The sequence below is a fragment of the Trematomus bernacchii genome, unplaced genomic scaffold, assembly GCF_902827165.1.
Source record: "Trematomus bernacchii unplaced genomic scaffold, fTreBer1.1, whole genome shotgun sequence".
Taxonomy (NCBI): Eukaryota; Metazoa; Chordata; class Actinopteri; order Perciformes; family Nototheniidae; genus Trematomus; species Trematomus bernacchii.
In genome coordinates, this window is record NW_022987648.1 from 3,431,146 (window position 1) to 3,453,669 (window position 22,524).

General features: G+C 42.1%; 1 protein-coding gene across 2 annotated transcripts; it reads right to left on the reverse strand.

Moving 5' to 3' along the window:
- Nucleotide 1: 1 nt before the first annotated feature.
- On the reverse strand, nucleotides 2-22,497 carry LOC117485612 (glycerol kinase-like). 2 transcript variants are annotated; one of them, XM_034134213.1, is made up of 20 exons: nucleotides 22,276-22,497; nucleotides 16,900-16,973; nucleotides 15,078-15,184; nucleotides 14,871-14,948; nucleotides 12,829-12,908; nucleotides 12,586-12,723; nucleotides 12,269-12,378; nucleotides 12,054-12,120; nucleotides 9,605-9,640; nucleotides 9,139-9,206; nucleotides 8,210-8,252; nucleotides 8,026-8,106; nucleotides 7,792-7,870; nucleotides 7,534-7,630; nucleotides 7,223-7,307; nucleotides 6,849-6,969; nucleotides 3,315-3,458; nucleotides 3,057-3,143; nucleotides 2,817-2,900; nucleotides 2-1,650 (listed from the first exon to the last, which is right to left on the reverse strand). In XM_034134213.1, the coding sequence occupies exons 1-19, from the start codon at nucleotides 22,327-22,329 to the stop codon at nucleotides 2,818-2,820; spliced, it is 1,632 nt and encodes a 543-aa protein (XP_033990104.1). In that variant the 5' UTR covers nucleotides 22,330-22,497; the 3' UTR covers nucleotides 2-1,650; nucleotide 2,817. The 2 variants fall into 2 exon arrangements, with proteins under 2 accessions (XP_033990104.1, XP_033990105.1); XM_034134214.1 differs by lacking the exon at nucleotides 2,817-2,900 and having other exon boundaries at nucleotides 22,276-22,496.
- Between the last annotated feature and the right edge of the window lie 27 nt (nucleotides 22,498-22,524).

The window sequence follows — 22,524 nt, forward strand, 5'->3', positions numbered from 1 at the left end:
GTGCTGATGTACATTTCTTTATTTTCAACATCACATTTTTATCGATCCATTCCTGCTGAGCTGAGGGCTCTTCTTAAACAGGGTCAGATCATTAGGAACATAATACATGGAACGTTTTATACACCTTTTTTAAAAGAGCAATGTGTAATACCAGGCCACTTGCTCTAAGCAGCATTTCAAGTACCGGATCTATACAACTCATAATCTTCACGTGTGGTGTCAGTGTATGGTTAGCGCTGGACTAGCTAACTGGTCTGTTGCTTTGACAGTCTCTTTAATGTATTAAATCCAAAGTAGCAGAAACGGTTGAATCACCAGCACCGCCTTCTTTGAAACCAGGAAACTATTTCGTGTAGATGAAAAAAATATAAACGATTTTCTTCCACTTCAGATTTAGTCCAATGAACACACTTTAAAAACATAGACTCTTAACATCAAGCGCGGAGCAGCTCTACTTTCTCGTCCTCATGTTGATTTAAGAACAGACTGGAAACTGACTCATCACCTCGAGGAGCCAGGCACAGCTAGTCCGTTAGCATGCTAGCTTCAGCAAATATCTGCAACACAGTACATGGACGTCTTGACACTAATATCTACACATTGTTGGATCCGTTTTTTGAATGTGGTGAATTACATTTCTGGCAATATTTCACACATTGCGCCTTTGAAGTCAGACAATACAGTAACCAAATGCTATATATAAAAAAAAAAATCCAATAAAATGGTTAAACTTTCAGAAGACTAAATCTTGAGGTGTCTTCATCATTCAGGATGTGTATGATAGTTCATGTTCAAAAAGTCTGTTTATATATAACTGACTAAATACAAAACCCATGGAAACAATCGTAGTACCATGATGTTTTAATAGATTGTATAGGGGCTTCCTTTAGTTTTAGATTTGAGTAATGATCAACTCTCAAATCCATCTTAAAACAATCTGGTTAATAAACCTTTCCGTTTAAATCCTGCATGGCTCACAATCCTCATTATACACAGGATCAATTATAAAGTGCTGTTGTGAGATTGCCTGCAGCTAGATGTCAGTTAATGCAAAGTGTGTGCTAACATTTAGCATGTTTCCCCTCAATCTAGAACAAATCATGGTAAAAATCCAGGAAACTAATTATGCCTGATATCCTTAACTCAGAAGATATCTCACTAATTTTAGGTTCTTCAAAAAATAAACCGCAGTAACCTTTTTCAAGCATTAGTCCCACTAATCTCGTGCATCCCAAAGTTAAGAAAGAGGCACAAAGACATTCAAACAGTGTACACAACAATTACCAACAATGTCACAGTGATGAGGTACAGTAGTGTGCCCGTTTGCTACCAACACCTGAGTTTGCTATGCCTAACAAGTCGAAGAAGGCAAATTCATAGATTAAAAAAAGGATGCTTTAAGAACACTTTCTTTTCAGAAAAGAAAGACAACATAAATTCCATAAATCCAAAAACGGTTCCATAGCTGCTTCAAAAGCTCCCCAGGTTGTGTCGGTCTTTAATGCGGCTGGCTCTTCATCCTTCAGTCAGATGTGGGGTCCTGCTAGCTACATCATGCAGCCTTCAAGTCCTTTATCCACTGGGAGCACATCACTCTTCCAGAGGTGCTCCCATTGTATGGCTCCATGATCCACAGTTACAGCTGGGGATCTGTCAGGGGAAAGTATTATCAGAGAGACTGCCACACAGATCGACAGAGTTCTTTTGGACATACGGTGACAGGTACAAATGTTTGAACCAAAACATGAACCCTGTGTGCATTTGCTCTGTCAGTTAGCATCTTAGCACAGCTACGGTTTGGAACAGGTCCGGCTCAGTCTGAATCCAGAGGTTCATAGGGACGGTTCACCCCAAAAACATAGATTACATATTTTTCCTTTTATCTCTAATCAATCTGTCTTAGTGCGAGTGGCAGAGTGTGGGAGATATCCACCTTTTTTTCAAAATATTAGATGGCACTCAGCATGTGGTTTCTCTGTGTTAAAAAAGAAAAGACATCTGCAACAACAAAAACAAAAACAAAGGCAACAGCAATGTCTCCTTCCAGAAATCAAGACCTTGTTGAGAGCAGTTTAATGTAGGGACTACTTTATTTATACCAAACTACACCATCTTTTCCTTAGCGCAACACAGAAGAGGCTTCAGCTCAGTCATTGGTAGGTGTAGTTTGGAAGAAGGAAAATAGTTCATACATCAAACTGCTCACAACAATGTTTAATTACATGATATTGTAGAGCTGGGGGAGACCTCTCCAATACTCTGCATCCAACACAAAAACTATCCAGATTGATAAATGGCCCTACAGGCGTTTGATTCTGGGATGAGCTGTACCTTTAAGACACCAAGTTACCCAGACTGCCTGTCTTTAACTTTAAACTGCAGCTTAACTAATGACATAACGTCTGTTAGAGTAATACACACAGTAACATGCACACCCAAACAACATAAACAACATAGTAGGGCTAGAGCGACGCAGTTGATTCATTTGACAATAATACTCTGTTGTCTAATAACTAGTATTTAAATGACTTCTTTAAGAACAACTGTATTTACCATTCAGCACTCCTTAAAAAGCTGGGGGATAAACCTGTCATGGGGGATAAACCTGTCATTCATTGATTGAAACCATTTGTTCAATGAAGGCCAGGTTTTGTTTCAGAGAATTCTTCGAAGTGTAAAACATGTGTATTGAAAAACTGGTCGGTCAAACCCTTCAGAACAGTGTTAGTACAGCCTGGTGATGGGACCATGCCACAGTTAACCCTTCACAACATAAAGAAGCAGCCACACACACACAACATGCAGCAATGTCGGACCTTAGGGGTCTGCTCTGATGTGGGGAGGGGGGGGAGGCACCCCCCAGGGTGTGCCGTTCATCTTCTTCCCTACACCTGTTGTCACTGAAGAAGAAAGAGAGCATCCGGAGGGATCAAACCAGACTATTGCACTTGTTCACTGTTTGAGATTCAGGGAAAAATGCTACAAATAACTGTACGTCACAGACGTTGTAATAACTCAATCCGTTTTGTTATAGGACAAATATTTCAGATGTGTACCCTTGGTATTGCAGCAGGGCTCGTTGGTCTCCCAGTTCATGGATCTCTGGACGGCTTTCTTCCAGCGAGCGTAGCGGAACTCGCTCTCTGTTTGTGAAGACGACACATACACCAGGGTCAGATTAGATGCAGATTTGTAAAAGACACACCGTCATGATGGTAACATCCACTAGATGGCAGCAGTGATGTGAACCCCTATGAGAGTCACATGCTGTGTATCGAGTTCCTCACACATTTCCTCCAGTTTTTCCTCCTTACCATCAGGGTTGATCTGAGGTTCATATTTCTCAGATGTGACGTGTGGCAGACGACTCGGGCTCAGGCTCCACACCCCCACCCCCTCTGCTGCCCCAGCTGCCATGGCTGCCCCCAGAGCGGTGGTCTCTGACATGGTGGGTCGCACTGGAACAACATGAGCCAGACACACAGGAGACATGTTTTCAGTTAGGTACAGTCATATCCATTCATTCTACGAACTAGACAAGTTAATCATTTCATTTATATAAACGCTAAAATGTTTTCATGGGGCAGATATTTAAGGAGGAACAATGTTTTAAATACCCGAGTTTATTTTTAATAATGCAATCTTCCAATGAGCATTTTAATCATGATCCAAGATAGAAAAGTGGTAAGATGTATCCTGCTATGAGTAGGCTGGACGTTGTCATGCCAATTCAGTTGAAACTAATAATGTCATTTGTGTACACCGCTAAGTACACATCAGTTATCTTACCCTAATCTACAGCATTGAAGTCAACATCTGTGTGTGATTGTGTGTGTTTCCTTTGAACTGGGACAAAAGTCAGAGGACAGAGGGTTTAAAGTCCAGGTTCAATCATTGGTTACTCAGTGACAAAACACTTTGAGAAACTTTAGAGCTGTTGTTAGAGAGAACTTTGGTGAAGCTGTTGGTCCTGCCAGTGTTCTACTGATTCACCTTTTCTTTTAATGCAGTTATATAGGGACAGCTAAACCATTTCAATCCATGCAGCTGAACCAGAGAAAGGGGCAGTGCATATGTACATACTGCATACCACATACCACATACTCAATATGTATGCCCTTCATACTACACATTCAATTGTTGCCGTTACCATCACACTTCTCACACTGAAGTTCACTCAGTAACAACACGACTGAATCGATCATGTGACTGCATTGTCATGACATTACCGGTCCGAGCTACAGTTCATTTAAAGTTTTTCACAGAAGCACCATCAACATTTCACCTTCAATTTCATATTTTCTCGTACTATTTTAATGAATTTGAAAAAACAGAACTATTTGTGTTAAGTCAATATATTCTACTGTTCATTATCAAATGTGAGCTCCTCCTAATCGTTTTGCACCATCATTTGTAAAAAAAACAGTCTGCCTTTCAGTCCACTATCGGACAGTCTGGTGGGCTGCATTGGATTTCAGGCAGTTTATTTTGTAAGCTCACAGCTCAAATGTTGACTAGTAAACACCCGGACATTTCTCACTGACACGTCATCCACATATGTGTTAATAATACATACTCAATTTACCACATACTTAGTTTAACGTAACTTAGTAAGCCAGTTCCAACAGAGCCTCTTTTACAGCCACACATTCTTTCTTGTCAAAACCTGGAGTCTACATTACCCACAATGCAACCTACTATTGCATTGCACCCATAAAAACCAAAACAGTTTCCTTCACCCACTCTGCTCCCTGGTTCACCCTCGAACTCCGTCTGATGAAAACCCGTGCCCGGCAACTTGAAAGACTCCGCAATGAAACAGGTCTCACGATTCATTCTCAAACCTACAAGGACGACCTACAGCAATACAAAGATGCCCTCTCCCATGCCCGCACCACCTACTACTCTCAGCTAATCCACTCCAACCCCAAAACACTCTTCTCCAAAATAAACAAACTCCTCAGCCCCCTGGACACCACCTCTCAGTCATTCACAGTCGACAAATGTAGCTCTCAAAGCTAAATAGACAACATTTACAGTAGCTTAACCACTACCACACCTGCTCCCCCTCAAGCCACCTGCCCCCCCTACTGACCTCTCTGATCTCCTCACAGGGATGAAAACTGCCACCTGCACCCTGGACCCCATCCCCTCCAGCTTTGTTAAGGCCTGCCTTCCTACTCTCTGTTCTCTCATCACTGCAACAATCAACGACTTGTCTTCTGGCACCGTCCCACCATCCCTCAAAATAGCTGCCATCACCCCTATTCTGAAAAAACCCGGACTCAACCCTGACAACCCTAATAACTTCAGACCAATCTCAAACCTACCCTTTCTGCCAAAGGTTCTGGAACGCGCTGTAGCATCACAACTCAAGCATCACCTCTCTACCAATAACCTCTATGAAACTTTTCAATCTGGATTCCGCTCAAACCACCGTACCGAAACCGCACTCCTCAAAATCACAAATGACCTTCTCCTCTCCTCCGACGCCAGTAACCTCAACATCCTCTTCCTCCTTGACCTTAGCGCTGCCTTCGACACCATCAATCACTCCATCCTCCTCACCCGTCTTGAAACCACCTTCAACATCACCGGCACTGCCCTCTCTTGGTTCACATCATACCTCTCTGACAGAAACCAGTTCATCTACATCAATAACTGCAAATCCCCCACCAATCCCCCCCCGCTCCCCCCCCCCCCCAAGGTGTCTCCCAAGGTTCGGTTCTCGGCCCCCTCCTCTTCATCCTCTACCTGCTTCCCCTTGGTCACTTAATCCGCTGTCATGGACTTCAATTCCACTGCTTTGCCCACGACATCCAGCTTCTCATCTCCACCAAGTCCATCTCCGCTGCTACCCACTCCATCCTGACAAACTGCATCACTGAAATCAAATCCTGGCTCCAACTCAACTTCCTGAAACTCAACTGCGAGAAATCTGAGATAATAATCATTGGACCAAAAAAGCTCACCACACCTATCCATAACTTCACCCTCAACATAGACGGCTTCCCAGTTCAAACCTCCCCTCACATCCGGAACCTAGGCATCATATTTGACCAAACCCTCTCCTTCAACAAATACATCAAACAGATCACAAAGACAGCCTCTACGTCCTTCCCTCTCCCCCACTGCCGCAGAAACCCTGATCCACGCCTTCATCACCTCCCGTCTGGACTATTGCAACAGCCTCCTCTATGGTTCACCTGCAAAAATCCTCAACAAACTTCAATACATCCAGAACTCCGCCGCCCGCCTACTCACCCACACCCGAATCCGTGAACACATCACCCCCGTCCTCATCAAGCTCCACTGGCTCCCCACCCCCCAGAGAACTCAGTACAAAGCCCTCCATAACCTGGCCCCATCCTACCTGACTGACCTCCTCCACAGACACACTCCCACTCGCTCCCTCCGCTCTGCTGCTGCCAACATCCTGTCCCCCCCCCCACCCGGACCAACCTCAAGTCCTGGGGCGGCAGAGCCTTCTCCGTTGCTGCACCCACCCTCTGGAACTCACTACCCCAATCCATCAGAGATTCTTCTTCAAAACCCACCTGTTCAACACTGCATTCAACCACTGACCACCCCCCCCCCCTATTTTCTGTTTTGTTGATCTCTTTTTGTATTTTTCTTAGTTGTTTTTTATTCTCTGTCAAAGCGTCTTTGAGTGTCTAGAAAAGCGCTATACAAGTATCATGTATTATATCTTATTGTAAGTCGCTTTGGATAACAGCATCAGTTAAATGCAATGTAATGTATTATTATTACTGTTGACCCTTTGTTCAGAGATTCAGAAACACGTGTTTATTGTTTGTAGTGCATGTGTGAGTTGTGAGTCCTCTCACCTACGGGGATGCAGAGGATATCGGCCTGCAGCTGCATCAGGAGTCTGTTGGAGGTCATGCCTCCGTCCACCTGCAGCTCGGTCAGAGGGACGCCGCTGTCCTGGTTCATCGCATCCAGGATCTGAGACACACAGGGCTGTCACGTTAACACAACTGCAGCCAATACCATTCACACACCTTTAAAACCTGAAGGATGGTCACTGTCGCTGAAATAAATGTCGTGCTTTCTTACCCTTTGTTGTTCTGTATGTATGTATGGATGGATAGGAATACATTACAATATAATATGTTTAAATAAGTTTCTTGCTTTTCCCTGATGTTGGGAATAGGTGTGTGTTTGGGTACAGGAGGGAGCATGAGGAGACGCTGCTCACCTCTCTGGTCTGAAAGCAGACGGCCTCGAGGGCAGCAAAAGCCAAGTGGTTCCTGTTGGTGAACTGAGTGAGCCCACAGATGATTCTGGAAAACAATCAAAGGGAATATGTTATAGGCAAACTTTAATGTTGATGATCAAGGGGCTAAATTAGGGTTAGGATCAACTAATACGTAATGTTATGCTTTTACGTTGCTTACGAGTCCCTTGAGAAGAAACTAAGAAATCACAGTATCACATTATAACTTGTCTCCACAGTTCAGTGTGAAATTACATTTGATAGCTCAACAGTTAAACATGCGCCTGCCTTACCCTCGTGCACTGGGCTCCCAGTAGGGGGCGTAGAGTCCGGAGAAGGCGGGCACAAAGTAACAGCCGTGAGACGTGCCGGCTGCAGCTGCTAGCTTCTCTGAGAGAGAACAGAAAGAGAAAGAGTTGTTAGTCAATCCCATTATATAATTAAAGGTTCTATATGTAAGCATTTACATGTATGAAACGCTTTATAGAGCCCATGTGTGAATACAGACAGATTTGTTCATGAATGGGTCAAATGTCACAGGTAAGCTGTACCGATCTCTGAGGAAGACTGCACGATGCCCAGGTTGTCCTTCAGCCAGCGCACCACTGCCCCGGCGATGGCTACAGAACCCTGGGAGGAACAAAGACAAACATCAGACCCAAATCACACAAGAGGCAGGTAGAACATTTCACAGCAGGGTGCACCATTGAGGACTTCATTTTCGATCTGGAGGCGGATTTAGAAATAAAACGTAGTTGAAAATAAAACATAAAAGCTTCACACACCTCGAGGGCATAGCAGGCAGGCTCGTCTTTTCCCAGTTTGTAGGCAACTGTGGTCAGCAGGCCGTGGTCCGACATCAGAGGCTAACAGAACGACATGGAAACGCATGCAAAGTGTAAAGCAAAGGAACATAGGGCACAGTAGGCAAGAAGGTAAGGTCATGTATTCTTGGACACAGTATCTTACCTTGGTCCCTGTGTTTCTGAGCATGAAGCAGCCGGTCCCATACCTTCACAGAACCATGACGGAGAAACAGAGAGATGAGAGTCCTGATGCATGTCATCAGTAACTCAAAGAGAAAATAACATCCCTCACTTATAAGGTACTGAATGTTGGAGAATCATAGTTCTCAAGGTTTGAAGAAGGTGATTAAAAGATGATGTTTTCCTATATGACATTATATTTTGTTGCTTTATTAACAAAGACAACACTGTGTAATGATCAGATCTAGAATGTATATTATTCTGATGTCCATGTTTTCATACATACTAAACTCGCTGGATTAAACACACCATCATCACGTTACCTGGTCATTGTTTTTTCTACTCTTATGTGATCTTTATAAACCTCCTATTCATATTTGTGTAATGTTTTTATAACTTCACCATTTGTTAACTTATTAATGTCATTGAGCAGCTGCACCTGAAAGAAATACGTTTGGAATAATAGCTCCCTATTTTCCCATTTTCTAAAATGTGAAATGCTTTAGCTATTTTGACCAACTTCCCATATGTATATTTCATTATGTTTCTTGATAGATTTGGAAACATTATGAGCTCTTCGGTGACTTTCTTTCCCCACATGACCTAGCAACAAAAGAGTTGCCAATAGTTCCCAATGAATGTGCTCTTATTGGGACTGTCTGAACATCCTTCAGTAGAGGGCTGCAGCACCTTCAGTCAACCAATCAGCATGCTTAGATATGCATGCAAGATAGTATGTGATGTAATCTAGTTCATCTTAAATCAAGCTTTATCTGCTTTCCATTCAAATACAGTGGTCAACACAGATAACGTTTTAAAAGCATCTTTATTGTTATGAAATGTTGTCAAACACAATAGTAGTATGCTATCTTTAGCAACGAGGTGTAATAAATAAAACAGTGGAGGGCTTACGTGTTTTTGGACTGGCCTTCCCTGAAGCACATCTGACCAACCAGGGCAGCCGACTGGTCGCCAAGACACTGAGGGACACAGTCACAAAGAAATGATAATCCTCTACTGATTACACTAATATGCACACACAGATACAAGGGTGTACAACCCCCCAAAACACACAGGGTCTTACACTCCAAAACAGACTAAGTCAAGATTTCCCTCGAAAAATGGAGCTGGGTGGATGCTGCCCTTTTTTCTTTAACAAAAATCATTAGAAAAGGAGGCCTTAAACAAGGTTATTAAAGAGTTGTGACATTATAAAGATGTGAACTGGGTAGGAGATTTTACAACTGAAAGCAAAAAGGCTGTTTAATAGATACATTACTGGAAAAATAAGAATCACATGTCTAAAAATATGGTGAATGTAACTTTATTAAGTAGTAAGTAAGTAAGTAAGCAAGTAACATGACATGTACGTTCTTACCCCAGAGATTGGAACCCCTGCAAGAGAGCCGGATTTCTGGCAGGAAAACAAACACACACATGTTCAGAGGTCAAATAAATGATTGCAGGAAAATGCCAACTGTTATGTAATCCAGTTACAAAACAAGAGTAAATAGTGCACTGTGTTTGCATCCGAAACATTTTAATCAACATGAAGGGGCAACATGACAATCCAACACCTGAGATAGGAAAATACCCATTTGTAGCCAAGAACGCTACCATCCAAAATAAAAAATGAGAAACGGTCGCTCAGTGCAGTAGGATCTCCACCAGGCCTGTCTCCCTCTCCCCTCCCCACAAAGAACAGCTGAGTGTGCCTTAATGGTTCCTCCCTTAGAGTCAAGATGGTGACAAAATAGGAGATGAATTCATCTCCACCAGGGCTAATTTAAATGGATCATCGTGTATGGAATTGATCTGCAGATGAGCTGGTTTCAACTCATACCAATCTTTTCTGTCCATGTCAGTTTAGATGGCCTGCCAGTTGCCAGAAATGCCTTATTATATAGATATACTGTATATATACACAGTATATTGCAACTGAATCAGTGCGACACAGCCGTAGATTTTACACAATGTGCTGTGGCGAAGGATCAGGATAATACTGTGAAGGGAAGCAGGAGTAGTATCAGCCAATGAAGCTGTCTCTTTTCTAACTAGGGCCACCTTCTAGTAGCCTATTATGTCAAAGGTAGGTTTAAGAGGATGTGGGAAAAGTACAGTAAATAACTGTATTCTGAGTTAAAGGTAGGGTAGGTAATTCACTTCAGAAACACTTCATGTTATATTCCATGGACTGCTCTTAACATCCCGATAGCAATGAATACATTCAATGCTTTGACAATAAATACATAAAAACATTTCATCTGTGGAAGCCGTGGCGCTGTAAAAAGTACGACCAATCATCTGCCACGGCCCATGGCAGATGATTGGATGGCCTACCTGCCTGTGAGAGCCTTCCATCTCGTGCACAAACTTATCTCGTGCCCTCATTGGTCATGTGCGCGTTCGTGTGTGTTGGAGGAGGGGCTCTGTAAGGAAGTCTGAAGCAAGGGGCAGATTTTTTCCAGTTGTGTATTTTCAAATTCTAGCACACTCAAGCTGGTTCCTCCATTCTTACCTACCCTACCTTTAAATGAAAGACTGTGAAAAACAAACTGTGGACTGCAGGGCAAAGGGTGTGTTGCATAAAAAATGAAAAACCAGGTTGTGGTCAAGAGATAAGATACAAGCACAGACAAATAATCACACACACACACACACACACACACACACACACACACACACACACACACACACACACACACACACACACACACACACACACACACACACACACACACACACACACACACACACACACACACACACACACACACACACACACACACACACACACACACACACACACACACACACACACACACACACACACACACACACACACACACACACACACACACACACACACACACACACACACACACACACACACACACACACACACACACACACACACACACACACACACACACACACACACACACACACACACACACACACACACACACACACACTTCTGTGGAAGAACACGTTGCATCTTATTAACTTATATGGGCACTACAGTGATTAAAATACTTCATGAGGCCGATGCATCACGTCGTGAATTTTCTTTGATATGCTACAAGTCATATCAAGATTGAAATAAGATGTCATTGCCAAGGCTGAGCATTTCCACTTATGATTAGTGTAGCAATGATTCTAAAACAGAACCAGACAGCATCTGCATACTGCCATATACTGAAGAAACAAATGCCTTCAAGTTGTGGGCTTTTCACGTCATTAGGGTAGTGCTGTGGCTATACGAGTGCTATCAGAGGAGAAGTATGTTTGTATCGGTACTGTTGAATTACTTTCATCAATGGCAGTGACCTGTTCTGTTTTGGTTGCAAAAGGAGAAATGGTGAGCTTTCATGTGTTATCAAAGGATCTAAAAGTCTAATAATATACGTGCAAGTTCATTCCCTACGCTAACTTCCAGAGAGGCTGTGGTTCAGCCATTTTCCATCCATTTATCCTGGGGACACAGCACCAACTTGCCACCATGATGGTCAAGTGTTAGTTTCAGTAACTAATACGTAAATGAATAGATGAGCACATACTTAAATGTGGAAAAGGGATAGAGTTACATTAAGTAATTACAGGCATGAACAGATTCATTTAGAAACAACTAAATATTTAGAGCTGCTGTGGCTCAGGGGGAAACTCATTTGGAGGCTCAATGGTCTGATTCTGGCAAAAAACCTAACCCCCCCCAATGTTTCTACATTATAAAATGTGCATGTAGATCACCTTGGATAAAAGTGCCAGGATGCATCCAGTATCGTGTCAAAACACAGACGGTCTAACTGAAGCTTAACTGAGCTTACCATCCAGCCGTAGATTTCAGAGGAGCTTCTGACAGTGGGGAGGATTTCCATCGGGACATCAAAGTACCTAAAAGCAGCACCACGGCAATCAGTGGTGAAGATGCATGTTTATAGTGGACCAAACATGACAGACAGGGTTTTTATTGAGCAGGTCTGCAGTACAGTCTGTATTTGGACAGCGATATGTTGAATGGGTCCCATTCCTGTGTGTTTACCTGCAGAGCTCAGGATCCCAGTCCATGCTGTGGATGTTGAAGAGCATGGTGCGGCTGGCGTTTGAGACGTCTGTGCAGTGGACCCCCCCGTTGTTACCCCCCGTCAGGCACTGAGGAAAACCACACTGGAATTATCACATGTTGTATGTGGGGCTGGAGATTCTTTATTTGTTTCTCTCTGTATCTCGTTATAGAACAGCCTCTGCGATGTCAAGAGAAAGGGTTTCTCTTCTCACATAGGAAACAACATATTCTGGACTTAAACAGACTTTATAAAAGGTGCAGCTAATCAGGTACAAATAAATATAGTTGCTTACCCAGATGATCCAGGAGTCCACTGTTCCAAACATGGCACGCTGACTCAGCACCGCTTGCTGCACTTCCTCGACGTTGTCCAGCAGCCAGCGGAGCTTCACTGCGCTGAAGTAGGTGCTGATGGGAAGGCCTGTCTTGTGCTGGAGAGAGTCAGAGTCTTGGTTTAGAATAAATACTGTACCATATTCAATCAGAAGAAAATCAAAAGGGAGAACCATCCAAAGTTCTTTCTTACCCACACTCACCTTGAGGTGGTTCTTGTTTTTGCCTGGAGACTTGTTGATGAGACTCTCCACGGTAGACTGTGTGCGCAGGTCCAGCCAAACTATAGGCAAAGAGGAGGAGGGCTTACATATACACCTTGAAATATCTCAATTAGACCGCTGTTGTCCATTTACTAAATAAATGATGACATTTCACAGCTTTCTTCTGCAACCCTGAAACCTTCAAAATAGATTTTCTTACCTTTGAGTTTAAAATGTGTAGAATTTGAAAGTAGTTAAGGGGTGAACTTTCATTAAAAGGCAAATATTAGAGGAAGTACATAAAGGAAACCTATTTTTGAGCAACAATTTTGTAACATTTCTTGTAATAATGTTGACCTCAATCTGAATACTGAGACCAGGAGCAAATGACAGTAATTCATCAGTCAAATGAATGACGATATAAAAACATTGTTGTTATTCCAACAGTAAATGCATCTCACTACAGAACCAAACTTTCCAGTGGGTTCTGAAGAGGACATATTCTGCTCATTTCCAGGTTCATATCAGTATGTGTCTCTCCTGGGACATGTCTCCATGCTTTAATGTTCAAAAAGCTCTTTATTTTTCTCATACTGCCTGTGCTGCAGCACCTCTTTTCACCCTCTGTCTGAACCAATCATTTAAAATATGTCATAATCACTCACAAGTGTACACATGGTGTCTTTGGGCTAGATAATAGAGCATTGTAATCTCTCCCCATCACATCACTCACATTCCATTGAAATATCAGCCAATAGGAATTCTGAACAGCTTGCATGTAAACAATCCTCTCAAAATGGATCTGAGGTGTTACAATGAAAGCTCTCTCTGATAGTAATATAAGGCCCTCAGGGGGCAGGGGCAGACATGACGTAGTCCACTACCATCTGATGCAACCTAGTCATGTGCTGGGCCAATTCCCAGATGACATCATCTCTTGTTTGCTCAACTGAAGATGTTACAAATCAAATAACTGAATGTTTACAGTGACACTTCACAAGTGTGAAGCCCAAAATGTTGTAACAAGTGAATTTTGCACAATTCTGTGTTTCTTCTTCTAGACAACTTCATTTTAAATAATTTCCACACATTTTACTTTTCGTTTTGGGATATATGGTCAATTGACCTCCTTTATACAAAATGAAATCACATTTCTGAGTTTAAAAAACAAAAAATGTAATTATTTGACTAAAGTTAAGATCAGAGCAACATATTGTGGTGGATAATCATGGACTGGTATATCTGGTAACTGAGGAAAAAATATGTTTTCCAATCTTCTTTATTTTGTATTTCCTACCTATTTAGGGTTAAAAAAACATCTTGCAATTTAGACTTTTTTAATTTAATTTGATTTTTAAACGTTACAGTATGTCCACTGTAGAGGACGTCAGGACCATTTTAGTTTGAAAAGACAGCCAAAATGAACAGATACTATGTAACGTATTATGGTTATAGAGTGATATTAATACAAGAATACATTCACCTTTATTTAAAACATAAATAAGTAATTGATCTGAACATTGCTGTTTATTTGGTCACTGAAAAACTAGTTTGGTTTTTGGTGAATCCCATCTCTTCAAATCTGTATACCCATAAGCCCCCCCCCCCACCCCCCACTTCCTCCTGACTGCTTTCTGTTTTTTTTTTTCTCTGTTTTGTTTTGTTGCCTGTCCTTGTCTGTCTACCCTTCCCCAAATGTAAAGCGTCTTTGGGTCTTAGAAAAGCGCTATATAAATAGAATTTATTATTATTATTATTATATGTCATTGTTTAGGATTCTGTTTAGAAACCATTTAAAACATTTGTATAATGGTAGCAAGTAATGACAACAAATGCTAAACATTTAAATATAACAATATTTCGATGAAAGTAGTGAACATTCATATTTCTTGCAAAGAACCTAGTATGTAACCATCCATGTTTTGTGTGACATCTAGATAACCTTATTCCAACGGAGGACTACAGGAAGGTCAATTGAATGTCTATGTTAATAAGAATATTGGGCAATGATACGTGTACATTCAGATGTATAGTGCACCCACCAATGGCGTTGTAGAGAGGCTCTCCTGTCTCTTTGTCCCAAACCAGGGTCGTCTCTCTCTGATTGGCCACCCCCAAAGCTGAGAAAACAGAAACAACATCAATCTCAATAAACTCCCAACTCCACCCATTCCTCTGTGTTTCAGCTCTCCCCTTCTATAGGGGTGGTTACCACGTCTGCCCCCACAGCTCAGCATCACTGTGCACACCTTTAATGTTGGAGATGTCGATGTTGAGCAGGCGGAGTTTCTCACATGTCCTCTCCATGCACTCATAGATCGACTGCATGATCTCTTTGGGGTCCTCCTCCACCCAGCTGTGTACAGACACAGAGACAGGCATGTTGACACACACAGAGCCCTTGGTTTGTATTTATTCCAGAAAAATACAAATATGAAAACAAAGTCATCAGCATACAGCATAGTTGTGTGTGGCTGTTTCTATGCCTGCTCTACTGTGCCGATTCTATTCCTGGATAACTATTGAATCACGAGTATGGTAATTTGATCACATAGACAGTCTGAGCCAAGATAGACTAATATTATAGTTTGGCTGAACTTCAGACTATACCAAATACATAAAACGAGTCTGTCCGAAGATATTTTGTAGTTTCTGACTGTGGAACAAACAGTACAAAACCCCCAAACGACTCTCTTTCTCAACTGTCTCTTTGACCAAATCACAGATACTAAGGCTCTTTTCCCTTCCATTTACTGAGCCCCCCTTTAAACTGTTTGTAGCCCTCTGACATAGAGGGCATTTCTATAATAGGGTTACACAGTATATACTCAATGTATTGTGGCTTCCTCAGGCTCTAGTGAAAGACTATATTGCCACCACTAAGTACAAAATGTCTCATCGTTTGTTAACAAGAGGCTTGCTTTGGGTGTCACTCTCCTGCGGCTCATTCCCTCTCACAGACACACCTACAGGTGGCTGAGTGTGTGAACATGGATGTACATATGAGGCTTGAGGTTTTTGTATCTTGAGACCAGGGAACCTGTAAAGAGTCTAAAGAGAGCAAAATAAATGAAGCCCCAGGGTCCTTTGTCATCTCTGTATAGTGTAGGTTCAGAAATGGTAATAGAAGATGCCAGACTCCGTAAGATAAGGTCAAACAAACCCGTGTTGTGTTAGAGTAACTGTGTATATTGGGTATTATACTGATATGATCATGCACATTAAAAGGGTTGAATCAAACACTTATTTTATATATGAAATGTACGGTACTTGAGAGAAAATGTAAAATATGTTTATAGAGGCATAGCCTAATTATACTTAGATTGTATTCGTAAATCCTATCGCCCAGTTTATTTTAGAATGGTTCAAAAAGTAGTTTTTGGCAAACAGCTGTAACCATGCAACATGACCTCAGCTGATCCTTGTAGTTTCAGGATGTGCATTCATGCAACATATCTAACATTTACACAACAGGAAGTTCATCTTCTCTCACATTTAATGAGAGTAGAAAGCACCATATCAATGGATATCAACCAAGCCTTAGACTCAATTATGTTACACACATCAAATAAAGTCAGAGAATGATCTGAACGCAGCTAAATAGTAACCTAAGAAACCGAGTAAACAGTTAGGGAAAAGCAGAGTGGTTACATTCGGCAGCCCTTTTGTTGAATGCAGAATGGATTTAAAACGTTATCTTTAAATATGTATTTGGACATTTAGTTAGGGAGTTCTTTGCATTTCTGGAAGACTTTCTGTATTTGGATGTTAGGCAAACAGCTATAATACTGAGTGACTATTCATACTTTTAATATTTTGTAAAACCAGTTGAACCAGAAGAATATGGTTTAAATTTGATTTTAAGTTTCTCTTAGAAGCAAAAATTCCACCATTTGAATGTGAAGTAGTATATGATAATTGTATAATTGTTTTAGTAGAACCAATTCACATTTTAGTGAACTGTAAAATGTCTTTAGAGTTGGACTGTGGGTCATATAAAAGAAGAACTTTGACAGTCACCATGGTCTGTTGGAAGTGTGTTAATCATTGAGAAACAGTTGACGCACTCACCCCTCCTTGGGGAAACTCTGCTTGATCTCTACTTGGTGTTGACTCATCAGCTCTGCGGTTTTGGCGTTGAACACCTGTGGAGAAGTTAAACTCATAAGAGACCAAGGATGCACATAAAACAGAGGACACAGGGGTATGCCTGGGAAACATTCTCTTAATTATAAGGGAACACATAATTTGGCACAACACAGGACTGGAAGAGGTACAGAATGTTTTAATTTCCCAGTGATAAAACTGATGATGACTGACAGGACTTTTTGACCAGCCACCAGCTTGTAACATGTTGCACTTGATGATCCTCTCACAGCTGCACAGACCGGACAGACACACAACAAGCAGAGCCCTTTGACACTCAGAGGAGAGCGATAACATTCTGTCGAGGTCACGCAGTTGGACCGCAAACAGGAACATTCTCCCCCCTTCTTAAAAATGGACAATGGAAAGGTTATAGTGGGACTGACATCTACGGTCATGGGTCTGTGACTGTTGATCCAATAATAACGTGTTGCCTCAAGCATACACTTTGGCTCAAAGCAATCAAAATCATCGTTATGAAACTACGTTAGGAAGGTGCACAAATATATGAACTTTGTGGATGTTGGAGGTAAGGCTCAGTTATGTTGTGAGGATTTATTTAAACATTGCCAAGGGCTTAATTATTATCTTCTTTGACCGGAGACGTGTTCCCTTATCGTCGCTTGTGTCCTGAGATCAACCTTACAGACAACCTGATAGGTTTAACCTTCACTTCTGGTCTAAATGACCTGTGTCATTGAACGGCATTAAGTCAGGGAGCTCACAAACAGTGCAATGCACTTCAGGAAGAACAGGTAACTAGACACAAAAACATATTCAGGGGGATGTTATGGTACTGGTTTGCAGTGGACTTAATTCTTTACCACATAGGTTTGAGATATATTACCCAGCAAGGAAAAGGGTTGGGTGGGTTAACATTTTAAATCAGGCATCTGTGTATTTCTGTATAGATTATGGTTAAAAATATTGTTCTCCTAAGCATTGCTCACAAATAACACTTTTTTCTGTCTCTTCTAAGATAAGAATAGCTAGTCCTGGTATTTATATAACTCTACATGTTCGCCAAAGATTCATCAGCTTCTGATCTATTGTTTTGAATTTAGGACCAGACACCAGCCAAACAAAAGTCCCCAGATACCCCTTTCACACCGACGGTGTTTCAGGGCCGGTTCGGTGCTGGTGCTTGAAAAGCACCGGGTTTTCCTGTTCACACCGCAGCGGAGCAGCGTCATAGCTCCGGAATCCGGTTCGTTTCGAGCACCAAAAAGTTGTCCGTCTAGAAGCAAGAACCGCATACGTCACGCTTACGTCGGAGGGGGGCGAGATTAACCTGAGCTAACAGTTAAGGCGAGTACGGCAAATACAAGTTGTAACAAGCAGTAGTGCTGAGCAAAGTGACTAGAACGCAACCACACACTTGTTAAAAAAAACACACTTTATAAAGTCAGGCAACACTAACCAGGCTTCGTGTGATTCTGTTTATTTGTACCTTACTTTGACCATCCGTTCGCTGTTATTGATCATTGTGGAGAGCAGGCAGACGTTTTGTTTGTTATTATAGCAGCTATCGGATGGAATCAATACATGGGCTGCACAGGTTGTCATGTCCGACTATCACAAGTAGAATCATAATGAAAAATACGTCGGTAAAAAGTGCCTGTAGAAAACTGCTTAGCAAGTAGTCAGTTTAGCTTCGGTTGCTATGCTAACATCACCCATGTTATACCAGAGAAACTTTCATAACAGCGTTGTGATGCCAAACAGCGTCAATTCAGACTGACACCAAACAGCGTCAATTCAGACTGACACACATTCACTTAAGGGGAACTGGGGATATGTATCAGCTGCTTGTGTGACAGTCAGACAGTGAATACTTTAGAGCCGTGTGAGCTAACCCGGAGCTAACGGGAGAATACACTCCCGTTGAAGAGCAGCCGGCCAGCACTGCAGCGGTCGGTAAATGCCGCTGAAACACATTAATAAACAATGAACCACGGCACTCTGGAGAAAAGTATAAGGTTGGAGAAGTCGTTATTTAATTTAATCTGGCTTCGTATGATTAAAAGCAACGCAGTCCCCGGCCCGTTGTTGTGAGGTGAGCTCCGGCGTTGGGGAGAAACTCAGCGACGTAAACTGTGACGTCATGACGCAGCAGCGGCAGCACCAGTCGGGCTCTGAGCGGTGTGAAAAGAGCCGGCGCTAAACCGAAGAACCGGTTCTGAACCAGAAAAGCTCTAGCACGGAGCTTGAACCGGAGTTGCGTTGGTGTGAGTGGTCTCAGTTGGCTCCAAGAAAAAAGCTATCATTTTCACAGAAATGTTTACCAGATATACTCAGCCATTAAAAAGCCTGTCTGTCCATCCTTTGGATCTAACAGCAAGTTGAACTTGTTAACTGCCCATATGTCGTGCCAAGTCTCCATCTTCCAGCTGACCTACTCGAGGAAGCCCAATTATGTTCACAATGGTTAACCAAACAGGACTCATATTACTCAACTGAAAAACAAAGCAAAAGACCACTTTGAAAGTAGTGTCTGCAGTATTCAGTATTCAAGTAGAATCAGGAAAAGGATGGGAACATTAAGCAGGTGAGTCTCTTTGATAAATGTATGAAACTAAATGGTGGGATTTCAAGAAACAGGATAAGTGATAGGTTTCGTTAGAGGTGGTGATGAACTTTGGCTCACTTTTCAAAACAGAATATCAATGACCAAAACTCTTAATGCAAACACCCAAACTGACTGACTATATTATTGTCTTAACACACAATGCTGTCTTTACCACAAGACATTACTGAGGGGACCATCAATTCAACATAGTAGCAAATCACTTCACCTCCACTGCAATGCATTTCTTTCATTTGGCACTTCATGTTTAAATCATACAAGAAGCACTTTGTCTTCTATTCAGTGGTGGAGTGTACTAAAGTACAGTGCATGTATTACTCCAGTACTGTACTGGAGTAATACATGCTGTCTAAATGTAGGTCAAAACTTACTTAAGTATTTAAATGTAGTGTTACCTGATACTTCTATACCCCACTACATTTAAAAAGGAAAATACTGTTATTCTACTTCACTGCATTTAATAATGAATGTATTATTTATTAGCTTTAGTGACTTTTCAGATGAAGTTGTTGCATTAAATAACATGTGATAAACTTACAACTTAAAGGTCCCCTATTATACTGTTTTTCATCAATATATCACAGGTCTCAGATATATACAGAACATATCTCTGATTGGCTGAAACACCAAACAGATCATTGCAGCATCCCATAATCCCCTCTGTTTCAGCCCTGTTTCAAAAGTGCAGATTCTCTGTCTGTTACTTTAGATGAAAATAAGGAGCCACTCCCCACGCCCCTCTGATGCGGCTTTCACACCAGCGCTTTTCCCTTTCTAGCTCCTAGCGAGAGCTTTTCTGGTTCAGCTCCGGTTTCCCTTTTCAGCTCCCGCTCTGTTCACACCGCCCAGAGCTGCCGAGAGATTTTCTCCCACAACAACAACGGGCTGGGGACTGCGTCGGGTCGACGATCGTGTTGCTTTTAATCATACGAAGCCAGATTAAATTAAATAACGACTTCTCCAACCTTATACTTTTCTCCAGAGTGCCGTGGTTCATTGTTTATTAATGTGTTTCAGCGGCATTTACCGACCGCTGCAGTGCTGGCTGGCTGCTCTTCCACGAGTGTATTCTCCCGTTAGCTCCGGGTTAGCTCACACGGCTCTAACGTATTCACTGTCTGACTGTCACACAAGCAGCTGATACATATCCCCAGTTCCCCTTAAGTGAATGTGTGTCAGTCTGAATTGACGCTGTTTGGCATCACAACGCTGTTATGAAAGTTTCTCTGGTATAACATGGGTGATGTTAGCATAGCAACCGAAGCTAAACTGACTACTTGCTAAGCCGTTTTCTACAGGCACTTTTTACCGGCGTATTTTCCATTATGATTCTACTTGTGATAGTCGGACATGACAACCTGTACAGCCCATGTATTGATTCCATCCGATAGCTGCTATAATAACAAACAAAACGTCTGCCTGCTCTCCACAATGATCAATAACAGCGAACGGATGGTCAAAGTAAGGTTTCCTGCACGCCTCGACGTAAGCGACGCCGCGTCATAGCTCCGAAGCTCTTGCCTCTGGACCGACAACTTTTTGGAGCTGGAAGTGAACCGCATTCCGGAGCTATGACGCGCCGCCGCTGCGGTGTGAACAGGAAAAACCGGCGCTTTTCAGGCTCTAGCTCCCAGCAGGAGCTGGAAAAGCGCCGGTGTGAAAGGGGCATGTGAGAGATTTGGTTAAAAAGAACACAATGGTGCTCTAGGAGGAGATTCAGGTGATAAGGTGGGGGGGGGGGGTTACCTTGGTTGGTTATTGGCTAATGGTTACACAAAAGTATAAGAACACAATACAATACAACAAGTTCTTAACATCAATCATTTCTGTATCCAAACGTTGTTTGTCTGCAGCTGTAGAATGCTACTTTTTGCACACATATTAACAATCAGATGTCCTATCACATCTTGAGGCCAATTTTCTGAAGAATAAGTACTTTTTAAACTTTGAGCACATTTTCTGGTCACCCGTCACTCTTTGTATTTATGTAAAACAGCACTATATTTACACTACATACCAAGCAAAAAAGGCTAACTTCATCTCTGTTGCACTATTTTTGTCATTGCTGTTTTGATAATATTTGATAAAGTTACTTTTGTACACTTTTTTGCTGCATCAATTGATGGCCCTGATATTTGCGCATAAATACATATAACTTGGTTATGTTCTTTATAAAACCCATACATGATGTATTCCCAGGTCTAATAGAGTTATGAACCCAGTGCACATGCTTTATGAGAGGTTGAGCCCTAAAGGAGGAGGATAGTCCTCTGTGATAACAGGTTAGCACCAGACTGTAGAAGTTTGCACATAGAAACTGAGGATAACATCAGAGCTAATAACACTAGCGTCTCTCGTCCAGTAGGGGCGCAAGCGGGCTTATATGTTTATATTCACTCTCAGCATGTTTTTGTTTTACTTTAGGAGAAAACATGCAAAAGCTAACGGTAGCTAACACCACACACATAAACTGTATATATATAGAACAAATAGATATTGAAGGGGATAACCTTTGCCGCGTGAAGCCAGAAACGTAGCTGTTACAGGAGTTATCATTCCCACTTGCAAAAGTTCGTTCAGTCGAAGTGGTTGTTGTTTTTTGATCAGCTATGTCGCCAAATAAGATAGCAAATGTCGACTCATTAAGTAATCAGAGGAGTTGCATCAATACAGTGAACTTTGGGTAAACATCAAAGGCTGCACACATCACTCACCAGAAACCGTGTGGAGCTCGTGCCCTGGTCTATCGCAGCCACCAGCGGGTCCATCCTGAATACTTTTTCTTGTGGCGCTTCAAACACGTTGAACACTGCCAGCTGTTGGGGTTCGGGCTCTCTGAGATCCACGGCGTGAGTGTTTGTTCTCCTCAACAGCGGCCGCGAATCCTCGTGAGGGGGAGGTCGGCAGGGCAGCGGTGGGGCAGAGTGTGTATGAGGAGAAGAAGAGCAGGAGGAGGAGGAGGA

Coding starts and splice junctions, on each gene's coding strand:
- LOC117485612 (XM_034134213.1), bottom strand. CDS start 22,329: ATGGACCCGCTGGTGGCTGCGATAGACCAGGGCACGAGCTCCACACGG. Junction 15,185..16,899: donor CAGAGTTTCCCCAAGGAGGG/GTGAGTGCGTCA, acceptor GTCTGTACACAG/CTGGGTGGAGGAGGACCCCA. Junction 7,631..7,791: donor GCAGTCTTCCTCAGAGATCG/GTACAGCTTACC, acceptor GTTCTCTCTCAG/AGAAGCTAGCAGCTGCAGCC.